This window comes from Gymnodraco acuticeps, unplaced genomic scaffold (genome assembly GCF_902827175.1).
Source record: "Gymnodraco acuticeps unplaced genomic scaffold, fGymAcu1.1, whole genome shotgun sequence".
NCBI lineage: Eukaryota > Metazoa > Chordata > Actinopteri > Perciformes > Bathydraconidae > Gymnodraco > Gymnodraco acuticeps.
In genome coordinates, this window is record NW_022989755.1 from 1,752,917 (window position 1) to 1,764,977 (window position 12,061).

Sequence of the window (12,061 nt, forward strand, 5' to 3'; positions counted from 1 at the left end):
GAGCGGGGAGCGAGGGAGGGTGCACCGGTTCCGGCGCTGTTGTTATTAGAATCTGGTGCTAGCTGCTCTAACGGATATAAGAAGAAGATGTTTCTACAATGATGTGGAGGGAGAGTCCTCTCCAGTCAGACTGAGAGGCTGATAACTACAGCTCAGTGAGGTAAAGGACTCAGAGTGTTTAGATAGCTAGTTCACTTTAGTCTAAGTTATCTCAGTGGGTCTCAAACGGTTTGGTCACAATTTATGTAAACACATATTTTCAAGGCACTCCTTTATAATTATTGGGATAAACAGGTTTGAAATCATTCCAATGTATACTATAGGACAGTAAACCAAAAATATCCTTTAAAACTGGAAAGATAAAAAAAAATGCATAAATAAATAAATGTTAAGGTAAAATAAGATATGAACAACAAAAATAAAACAAGTTACATTAATTTGTTATTGGCTATGGTAGGTTATTGGTTATGTTCACATACTTATTTGATTACATCCACTTGTCTAAGATGACAACAGAGACTTTCGACCCAAAACCAGCTGTTGACTTGTGGATGCAAGCAGCTAATCGCAGACTCAACCAGAGAGAAAATAGTAGGCCTACATCATCAGCTACCATGTCTGACAGAGAGGAAGACAGTGAGGAGGGTAGTGATGACAGCTTACTGGTCGTGCTAATGTTGTCTTGTGTTCACATCTGCATGTGTGTTCTGTGTTCACCTCTGCATGTGTGTTCAGTACCGTGTGTCTGGCAAATAAAGTCAAGACCCCCTCAAAAGTTACGGTTTATTTCATTTTAAGGATGAGCACCAAGCAACATCTCCAGGTGCTCCTTTGAGAACCAGGGCAAAAAAGTTATGTGCACCCCTGTGTATAGACTTATTCAATCGGCACGATTTCGAACTACGATTCCCAACAAACCCGTCGCTTAATGATGACGCACTGACTGAGAATTTTCAGGAAGGTTGCAAAACAATTGCGTCAGAAGGTTGCGCACTTGTTTCTAGAAAGGTGAACCACGTACGTTGCTATCTCGGTATGTAACATCTACATTTGTCTATATTATCCTATGTATATTACTAAACAACGTGTTAGTGGTAACAGTTTATCATTTTGGTCAGACTATACACTGTAACAGCGTACGTTTTCTAAGACGTTGTCGTGAAATGAGTCGCATTACTTAGCTAACATGTTAGCTAACGTTAGCTAGCTTATTTAACTAACGTAACATTTGACCAATTCATAGTTATATTTCTTCATTAACTGGTTAGTTTGATTGCTACGGTACTTTAACTTTGTTTCCTATCTGACTTTGTGACTATAATCATATTAGTATGTGTAAAATATGTGTTTGAACATTAGGTCATACATACAACATTAGGTCTGTCAGTTACCTGACGCTCTGTTTATCTCTCGGACTGATACAGCATCTCTCATTGTGACCATGATGCTGGCGAGGCTGACATGCCTGAGGACTCTTCCTCTCGTCGGGTTGCGTCCTGTGCTGTCACAGGGGTCCCCAGCCCTGAGGACATCCACCCTGAAGACTTGTCCCACCCTGCTCAGGCCCCAGCAGGTACTGTGAAGTCATAGACCTCTGCTTCTCTAAGCTTTGTTATTGCTGCTTCAACTCTCCATTATAACCATACACACACACACATGTAACTAAAAGTACTTTGTACCTCTCCCACCAAGATTAGATTGGAGAAAATGTTTTGTTTTTTCTTAGGTGACAATAGCAGATATTGAAAACACACGATTAAACCAATTTGTGGGCACCGAAAGCAAAGATAATGGTAACATAAAGACTGTAAACAATGTAAACATTAGAAAGAAACAGGCTTACGGTTTGTTATGTAGTACGTATGCTTTTGTTTAAAGCAAGTCTTAGGTTTTATTAATTGGCTCTTACAGTGCCATTGGGTAGGAGCAGGGATAAGAAGTAAAGTAACTTGCAGCTGCCGTCTTTAATTCCCATATTAATTCAAGTTTCCGTTTTTCTTTCACCAGGGTTTTTCCTCCAAGGCCAGATTTGGTTTCCGCAGGACAACCAAAAGCCAGCTCAAAGAAGCAGCCTTTGAGCCAGCTTCAGAAACCGCTTATAAAAGTAATTACTATTACGTATGTTTTTTGAAAAAACTGTTATAAAGTGATACATATAGTTTACACTAGTTTTATTTGATCCACTGTCTTAATTTAAATGTTATTATATATACAAATATTTTAATATTGCCATGATGCCAACATTTTGTAAGCACAAGTTAAACCTCTTACCTCTGGTGTTAATCTATAACAATTATTCAATATTTAGTTATAGTAGTACACATTTTAGGGGGTGCCTTTTTAAAAAAAATGATTTGTGTATGTCCACAGTTCACAGCATGGGGAGACTGTTCCTGGCTGGAGGTGCAGCAGTGGGTCTTGGAGCTCTGTGCTTCTATGGATTTGGCATGTCCAATGAAATCGGTGCCATTGAAAAAGCAATGTGAGTGTCAGCTTTTTGTTCATGTTGTTCATTTCTATTTAAATGGTTATTAGAAAGTGTTTGCTTCATTTTCACGTGGCTCTTTACTCTCTGTGCAGGATCTGGCCTCAGTATGTGAAGGACAGGATCCACTCCACCTACATGTACTTTGCAGGCAGTATTGGCCTGACAGCGTTGTCAGCTGTAGCAGTGAGCAGGACCCCGGCCCTCATGGGTCTCATGATGGGAGGATCCTGGCTGGTAAGCTTTATAACTCAAGTACATCTAACATTGGATACATATTCACCTAAAATATAAGGTTAATACACAAGATCTTAATTTATTAATACCTGTAATTAGAACATCCTTATCAAATAAACGTTCTTAAATTAATATAAATTGTCATTCATTTGCTGGCTTCATTTTGGTGTGGGCCGAGCGGGAGACCAAACTGTATTTTTGACGGCAGAGAACAGCATGTTTTTAAAATGCGGACATACACAAATTCCTTCACTTATTAATTATTCAATTAATTTGGACTTGCATTTTTACAAGGAACTGAAGTTATTGAAATGCTTGGTAGGAAACAGTCCTTTCCTGGAATCTAATGCCACAAATAGCGTAATCATAATACAAATATCACCTTGTTTTTTTTATCCAGAAATAACACATTTAAACTGAATAGAAATGATGGTTATGAATCAGAATGTCATTGGTTTGAAGGAATCTTTTAACTATTCTGGGAAGCCCTATTTACAGGTAGTTAAATGAATGCCTGATGTGTTTTGTAAATCAGGCTATTGGAGCGACATTTGCAGCCATGATTGGTGCCGGCATGCTGGTCAGGTCCATCTCATATGAGCACAGCCCGATGCCCAAACACCTCGCCTGGATGTTACATGCAGGTTTGTAACACAAGGTCTAATGAAAGGCTATTCTTCCTGTTGTGTTCTCCTACTTAACATTGTAATGTATGTGATGTAGTTTCCTCGGTTTGCCACTAGAGGGCAGTCATGTACAGGCTCAGAGTAGCAGCTGCTGTTGCATATTAAACCTTGTTCATGTTGTTTGAGTTGAGTGTGGTGTTCAGTTGTCTTTATGTGTTGATAAGGTGTGATGGGTGCTGTCATCGCCCCCCTCACCCTCATGGGAGGGCCCCTGGTGATGAGGGCCGCCTGGTACACCGCAGGAATCGTGGGCGGTCTGTCCACTGTGGCCATGTGTGCCCCAAGTGAGAAGTTCCTCAACATGGGCGGGCCCCTGGCTGTTGGCTTTGGAGTGGTGTTCGCTTCTTCTATTGGTTAGTACAAAGCAGTTTCACCTCGTAAACCCTGTCTCAGGTGAGTACACACAGTACTGAATGCCTCCAACTAAAAAAAAAAGGGCATTGAGGTTAAAGTCAAGTTATTTAAGTGTAAGCATCATGGCAAAATGTATTTTTACCATGAATATGTCCCTGTAGGGCCACATGAGAAACTTCACTCTTCTTGCATAATCTGCTAATCTGATAAGCATATCACACCCAAAGTGTTAGCTTTTCGATCGTGTGCTCCACATTTAGGGGAATGCGGGACCAAAATCATAAGAGCTTGCAAAATTCAGCGTTGGTACAAGCGCTTCTTTTGAATGTGCGACAGAAATGTGTCGGTCGCGACCGAGTAACATCTTTCATGTCCTATTCTGAAAACAGTAGGCATATCAATTTCACATGATGCCGTCATTACAATTGTAACAATTTCTACACAGTATGTTCAAATACAAGTTGTTTTAAAAAAGATGAGTCGCCAAAATAAAGTACTGTGCACAAAATCTCATAGCTTTTACAGAAACGGTAGGAATGTATCTGATACATCACTTACTTACACCCATAATAGGATTGGATAATAAGCTCATTAATTATTGATATCTGTATGCTACCATTTTGAAACCCTACGTGTCAGTCTCACAGCGAATCTCCCCGTCTTCTCCAGGATCAATGTTCCTGCCGCCCACCTCAGCAATGGGAGCAGGCCTGTACTCAGTGGCCATCTACGGAGGCCTGGTCCTGTTCAGCATGTTCCTCCTGTACGACACGCAGAAGGTCATCAAGAGAGCAGAGACACACCCGCTGTACGGCGTACAGAAATATGACCCCATCAACGCGTAAGTCATCACAGAAAATATACGTGGATTCAAGCAGAATATTAGCCATGAACTCTCACTAAGGTATTTCTCTCATTTTCTGTTTAATCTCACAGGTGTATGGGGATCTACATGGACACACTGAACATCTTCATGAGGATGGTGATGATTATGTCTGGCGGCAGCAGGAAGAAGTAAACAGCTGCATTCTGATTTCAGTTTGACCCTTTACAAAGCTGATCAAAATCATATTTTATTACTAGCAGCATACACCAGATGTTATCTCTTAGTGACACTAAGTCTTATCTAACTGGGAACAATACATCCATGCTTTGAAAGAGTGCGAAGAAGAGGATTGTACTCTGGTGCAAAGAAGATCCATCGTTGTGCATTGATAACACACTCTAACCTTGATTGTGGAAGTATCTGGTTAATTCTGGGGGTTACAGATGGGTTAAGTCGTTCTTGTCTGCATCCTCTCTTCAGCTTCCGGTGTCCTTTGTATACTTTATGTTCTGTATTTATTTCAACTGAGTGGTGTTTCTGTTTCCAACGAGAATGAAAGTTCAAAAATATATGGTGTATGCTAACAAAATACAACGCATAGACTGCCGACTCGCTCCACTATACACTGATTTTGCACTTCTGTTGTGTGTTCAAGAGGTTGGCACTAGTCCATATATTTCTGACATTGTACAGTCATTTCAACAATGGAACCAATCAATAAACATGTCCAAAGTGATGTACTTTTGTCAGACTGAATTCTATTAAGCTGCTCCAGTTTCATGGTCCTGGTAGTGTGCATGCTGGCTCACTGTCACAGAGTCACAGCTTGCTAGGAGACATACATAAAACACTTCCAACAAAATAATACATACTAAAAGGCCATTTAAAAAGTGAAAGCACTGCATGTTGTATTACAAGGATTATTAGAATCATTGTTTATTTGTAATATAAATGTATCAGTATCATAGTTTACTGTAAAAAATCAAATGGAAAAGTATGCCATAAGGAAATGTCATAGAAAGTCCCCATATAGGTGTTTGTTAACAACTGTCATAGCTTAGCATGCATTAAAAAAGATCATAGTTTGCCATTAAAGTCATAAAACAGTATGTCTGAAAAATGGTCATAGTGCCAAAACTTACATATTTTACCATTTGTCATCCACACCCAGCTTTAATCAGACAAAGAGGGACCAGTGGGGGTCCACCTTGTCTTTTCCTATAGACAGGCAGTGTGTAGCAGCAGATGACAAAGGCTTAGCATAGTAATCCTCTTGTCCACCATCTGGCCGCTCCTCTAAAATTAAACCCCCAAACCAGGGCACTTGGAACGGATGCTAACATCTGTAAATATGCAGGTGCTTCGTTAAAGCCCGTACACGTGGAGCACACAGCTGTTCGGGGTGTTTCAATCTCTCAGATCATGTTCACGTTTAGGACACGTATGATTCATATATACTGCATATCGAAAAGCCTGCAGATGGGAGGGCTGAAGAGGGCAATAATGGATGAGATTGGGAAAAGCTCCAGCATGTGGAGCTCTGGCATTACTGGGGATAAAAATTGCGCTCTGGCAGTCATTTTCAGATTGATGATGGGTCCAATGATCGTTATGCTTGACGTGGGGCAGGGGGGGGGGGGGGGGGGGACCGTGCAAGCACTGTCTTCCATTATTTCATGAGCAATGCCTACAATGTTTTCATTAAAAACTAAAAAGAAAACAATTCCTAAATAGACAAACACAGACTATCCAATGGATCGCTGGAAATTTAGAACAGATATTCATGGTGAACGTTTTCACAAATGTTTTAAAATATCTTGTCTTTTAAAATGGTCCGTGCAACATTTTTTACAACATGCATCAAACAAGTCATGATTTAAATATTGCCAAGTCCTTGATTTATGACTAAATATAACTACGGACTTTCCTATTATCCCTATACCTTGTTGTGCTGATTTGCACTTACACAGAAGATAGTTTACTGTATGGTACTTTAATAATAATAAATAAACTTAATTTGAATTGACTAAATATATATTGATGTAATGTGATATAAAACATACATGATATAATATTATTTTAAATTATACACTTTAAAAATAAACGTCTTAACTGCTTTTAGGCAGGACATTTTACTTTTGTATTGCGTTACATTTATCATCCAGATAGAGTTTATAGTTATTTTTTGCAGATTCAGACTTTCCCGGTACAAAAAACGAAATATCTATTGTTACAAATAAAAACACTTAACAGTATGGGAAGTGTTTCAAATGAGCTCAACATTGACTAAACAACATTGAAAGGATTCTTGTTAATGAGTCTGTTATAATATTCCAATTATAAAATAAATGAATACAGCCTGCTTAATGTGAACTTGTGCTATTTATTCGAAGTGCATTTCAGATAATACATCTGTCCTTTCACCTAAATATTCATTTTGAATCTTTAAATCAAGATTTACTGATATTTCTTTCATATATGTTTTTACTTCCTGAAATATTTTACATCCAGTAACATGGATTCTTGTTTGTGCACTGGCAAACTTTGCTGTAAACACTGAGCATGGATTCTGTGTTTATTTTAGTGATCAGAGATCTGCCATTGGCTGCCCACCAGTACGATGCAAGAGTGTGTGTGTAAACGTCACACACTATTTTTATACCTGTGAAAGTAGGAAGTGCACAAGTCTGTGAGTACTCCTACGCAGTTAACACACCGCTGACACAGTCAGGTAAACGTGCACTCTTTGACACCTTCCCATGAGTGGATGTGAGGTTGGTTTTTTTTCTCGAAAGGTGCAAAAATCTCCCCGAGCCAGAGTGGAAATTATATTCTAAAATAAAAGGGGCTGTATGCCATCGTCAGATAAGCTTGTAATATAAAAACATCATACTCAATGCCCCAATTTAGTTTGTTTTAGTTTATCAGATCAGCTGTTCATCTTTGGCCTGTTTGTCTTTGAGATTGAGAACAGTGTTAGTTCTGATCTGCATAAGCTGTAAGGGATTCATACAGGTGCTAAGTGTCAAACATCTTCTGTGTTCTGTCAACGTATGAAGGATGCTTGCAACTCTGTTTTTAAAGGTCACCTATTATGCAAAATACACTTTTTCATGTATTGTATACATAAACATGTGTCCCTTCTGTGTAAAGAGATTCTGAAAGTGTCAGGAAAAAATATTAACTCACTTTTTGTCCTGATCCATTTATATAAAAAAAATGAGCTGATCACATTGTGGCCACTTTATGATGTCATAACGTTTTTTTGGCTTGTGTAACTAACAACCCAGTCTCATGGCATTTCGTGTTCACCAACACAATTTGTAATCTTTAATTGTCTCCTTTAATGTCCACCACCTGCCCACACCCCCTGTTAAATTGTCTCACCCACATTGAGGATGCTTCCTACGCCCATGTTTTATTCCATGTGTCAAGTCAGGCAAATTGGGTCAAAAATGTTATTGCATCAATGATCTGTTAACATTAAAATCACTAAATATATGCCGTAACTATTTTGCTCTAGGCAACTCAAGGGCTCAGGTAATGTGATTACTATATGAATAATGGTCCAAAATAACATAAAATGCATAGGGTGTTTTGTTAAGTAACATACTTTCGTCGCCGGCCGGCCGATACATGCCGCGCATTAAGTGGGCCTGTCTGTCAATTAATCCCCGGGCCACTTTTCCCCCCCAGTCCGCCCCTGCTTACCACACACACTTACAGCTCCTAAAGCATAATCAGGCTACAGTACAGCCGTTGTGTATTTTATTATGTGAAGCACTAAATGGTCTTAGAAAAATATCGACTCTTTGTTTGTAGATATCTACTAAACGACAGCAAATAAAGAGAGTAATGTAGGCCTGTTATACTGAGTGATATATATTGTACACTGCTCTGCTTTCTGCACGGACCTCACAGCTGTTCTCACTAGAGGCTTCTCAATACTCAAATTTCCCCTCCTCGACTGCTCGACTCCTCGGTCCTCTGGTAGTGACCCGGAAATGAATTTCAGCGCGCCATTTTGAAGGACGTCTCATTTCTCTAAATGCACACCGAGGACCGAGCATCGAGCGTCGAGGAGGCTCTCTGGAGGAGCTATAACCGAGGATACACTGATGGTTCCTCCACGGCTCCTCCACGGATGCATTTCCGGGAACGGTGGAGGCGACGCACGGCCGGACTTATCTCAGCCAATGACAGCTCTGCATGCATCCCCTGGATATTATTTTAGAAACTGCTTTCATCGCGTCGCGATGTTTCCAGAGAGAACAGCTGTAAGGTCCATGCAGAAAGCAGAGCAGTGTGTATACTATATATCACTCAGTATAACAGGCCTACTCTCTTTATTTGCTTTAGTTTAGTAGATATCTACAAACAAAGAGTCGATATTTTTCTAAGACCATTGCTTCACATAATAAAATACACAACGGCTTATGCTTTAGGAGCTGTAGGTGTGTGTGGTACAGTGTGTAGGTGTGTGTGTGGTACAGTGTGTAGGTGTGTGTTGTACAGTGCATAAATGCGGCGGACAGACGGGTCTCAGTTGGTTTGGTGTCCTCTGCTTACTTTTAATAGGCCTACTTGTAAATAAAACTTTTGGCCCGTAATTTCAATTCCCCATTTCAGCGACCAGAGAGAGGGGGAGATATATCCAGTCTCTGATTGTGTTACGTTATTATGAGAGTGCTCTCATACTTTAAATTGTATATATTTATATAAATATATTTGTGTGTGTGTGTCCGCATCTGTAGCCTGTTATTGTCTCATTATACCGCACTGTCAATGAATTCAAAGTAAATATGTGGGGGAACAATGTTCAGCTGATCTAACAGAGATACAGCGCTATGACAAAACACTCGACAGCTGATGCAGCTGTTGCCACGTAATAATGAACGGACGTCTCTTTAAAATGACCGCTCAGAGGAGAGGAGTTCTCATTTCTTTAAACGTCTGCTGCTTCCCCTCCTCTCTCCTCGGTCCTCCGCTCGCATCTCCTGTGGGCGGGTCTAAGTCTCGAGGAGGGGAACCGAGGAGGGGAGTCGAGGAGGGGAAATTTGAGTATTGAGAAGCCTCTACTGTAAACATCGCGACGCGATGAAAGCAGTTTCTAAAATAATATCCAGAAGATGCATGCAGAGCATTGGCTGAGATATGTCCGGCCGTGCGAACGGTGGGTTCTCGGAAATGCATCCGCGGAGGAGCCGTGGAGGAACCATCAGTGTATCCTCGGTTATAGCTCCTCCAGAGAGCAGTGGCGTTTTCTCCCGGAGGCCAAGGGAAGCCAGGCTTCCCCTGTTTTTTCGGATTGTAGTTATAATTTAAATAAATAAATACAAACACTTTGTTTTGTTTCGATAATTCTCCTTTGCTGTGTGTTGCTGCCGGCCCGTCTCTCCCCCATTCTCATTGAGTATTTTACAAAGAGTGAAACAAACAGCGCCCCTCTAGATGTTATGGTGAAACAGTAGATTGCACTCACTGTTGCGAGAGGAGGCCAGCCGAATCTAGCTTCCCTTGGTGAAAAAAAATGGAGGGATTGACCAATCAGATGAGGCCCACGTGATGCCCCTGCCAACCTGTGATTGGTCAGGGCCATGCCAAGGGAAGCTAGCCGCCTCTTGCTTCCCTTCAGAGGCGGCTGGCGGCTGGCGATTTGATTGGACACTGCCATCCAATCAAATCACATCAACATCAGTTTTAATACTGTAACTGTCATCACCGCCGTTAGAAATTATCAAGCAAATGAAGCATTATGGAGGGAGGAGATTTGGCGTACTTAATCAAACATAACTTTACTAAACTTCCGCTACAGCAGCAACTAAAAATTAAATCATATGACAGGCAAATGCCCGCACTCGAGCTGTGTGTACACAGAGGAAAAAGGGAGAGAATCGGACGTTCAATGAGGACAATTATGTCCGCACGGAGTGGCTAACTGGAAGCGCTAAACTTCAGCGTCTATTTTGCTGGCCATGTCTTCTTTTTGACAAGGATTCGTGCTCCCTGAACAATCCTTGGGCAACTTCAGGATTCATCGACCTTGCCAACCTGTCACGGGCAATTGAGAGGCACGGTAAATCCAAAAATCACATAGATTGTGTGATTGTCTGCATACATTAATAAGTAAAATGCTTAAATTAATAAGGAGAGAGTTTCAGCTGGAGAGTGCGTGCGGACCTGTCGGTTAGATAACAGGCGTGTGCAAGTCCTGCATCTGTGTGATACAAATGTGTGTCAAATGATACCGGGCGCTGTAATCACTCATCTGGTTACGTTATTGACCACCCCCCGACCCAAAAAATGGGCTTCCCCTACATTTTTCCCCACGCCACGCTACTGCCAGAGAGCCTCCTCGACGCTCGATCCTCGGTGTGCATTTAGAGAAATGAGATGTCCTTCAAAATGGCGCGCTGAAATTCATTTCCGGGTCACTACAGGAGGACCGAGGAGTCGAGGAGTCGAGGAGGGGAAATTTGAGTATTGAGAAGCCTCTATGCTATTGTGTTTCGCAAAATGTTCTATGGGACGTCTCTACTGAACGTTTTCGTTTTTCTCACAATTAGAAGTTGCCAGTATTAAACACATTGGTGTTATCAAATGTAAAACATATAATTAATAAATGGGTGAAAATCGCTTGTGTCCATAATGCGCAGCATTAATATATACCCACATGACAGCTCATTGTTACTTTGTAATACTACTCCACTACAATTCAGAGGTTAACCTGGTATTTTTACTCCACTACACTTATTTGAATTACTTTGCAGATTCTGATTAATGATGTGAAATATAAACAACCCTTAAATCAGACTTTAATTACACCCGAGTAAAATTCAGGGAAAGTGCCAACAATCAGGAAAGATATTTGATAGTTGGTGCTTGAGAAGACTAAACATTTATCTGCAATTGACATGAATGGAAACGAGTAATAAAGTATATTCATTACTCGTTATTCTCTACTAATAGTTAATTAAAGACTGTATATTATGGCTATTTTGCACATCCCTTTCAAGATTTCAAGATTTTCAAAGGTTTATTGACATATATACACAACTACGGTGTATGCAATGAATGAAAATCTTGGGTCACAGGTTCCTCAACAGCGCATTACAAGACATCTATCAATAGGTGTGTATACCCCATTAAACTGTCATATTCTGCACATTTCTTATACTATCAGTATCAACATACATAAGAGTATAATTAATATGTATAATATCAGTTAAAATAAGTGATTCAACATAGTTAACATTGCAGGAAAGCAATATTAGACATTAAGTACTTTGTCAGGCTTAATATTTATCTGTAGATAGATACCCCCAACGTTTTTTTCTTATTTAAAAGAAGACTTTAATCTAAAGTATTATTTAATGTTTAAATAAAGGTTAATTCGTTTTTCTGTTTTGCACCTTCTCCTATTAATATCTTTGTACATCCTGCACTAAACTGTTTTATTGTAGAGATCACTTA

The 12,061-nt window shown here is 40.2% G+C and overlaps 1 protein-coding gene across 1 annotated transcript; it reads left to right on the forward strand.

The window, feature by feature from the left end:
- Positions 1 to 921: 921 nt before the first annotated feature.
- On the forward strand, positions 922 to 5,324 carry ghitm (growth hormone inducible transmembrane protein). The gene is made up of 9 exons (XM_034213775.1): positions 922 to 1,033; positions 1,425 to 1,573; positions 2,008 to 2,104; positions 2,371 to 2,482; positions 2,581 to 2,722; positions 3,258 to 3,366; positions 3,573 to 3,761; positions 4,432 to 4,603; positions 4,699 to 5,324. Exons 2-9 carry the CDS (start codon positions 1,442 to 1,444, stop codon positions 4,778 to 4,780), a joined length of 1,035 nt encoding a protein of 344 aa, XP_034069666.1. The 5' UTR covers positions 922 to 1,033; positions 1,425 to 1,441; the 3' UTR covers positions 4,781 to 5,324.
- Positions 5,325 to 12,061: the final 6,737 nt, after the last annotated feature.

Bases quoted from the DNA above. Each gene is read 5' to 3' on its own strand.
- ghitm (XM_034213775.1), top strand. From the start codon at position 1,442: ATGATGCTGGCGAGGCTGACATGCCTGAGGACTCTTCCTCTCGTCGGG. The intron at 3,367-3,572 runs GTTTGTAACACA...TGTGTTGATAAG, and splicing joins CGCCTGGATGTTACATGCAG to GTGTGATGGGTGCTGTCATC. The intron at 3,762-4,431 runs GTTAGTACAAAG...CGTCTTCTCCAG, and splicing joins GGTGTTCGCTTCTTCTATTG to GATCAATGTTCCTGCCGCCC.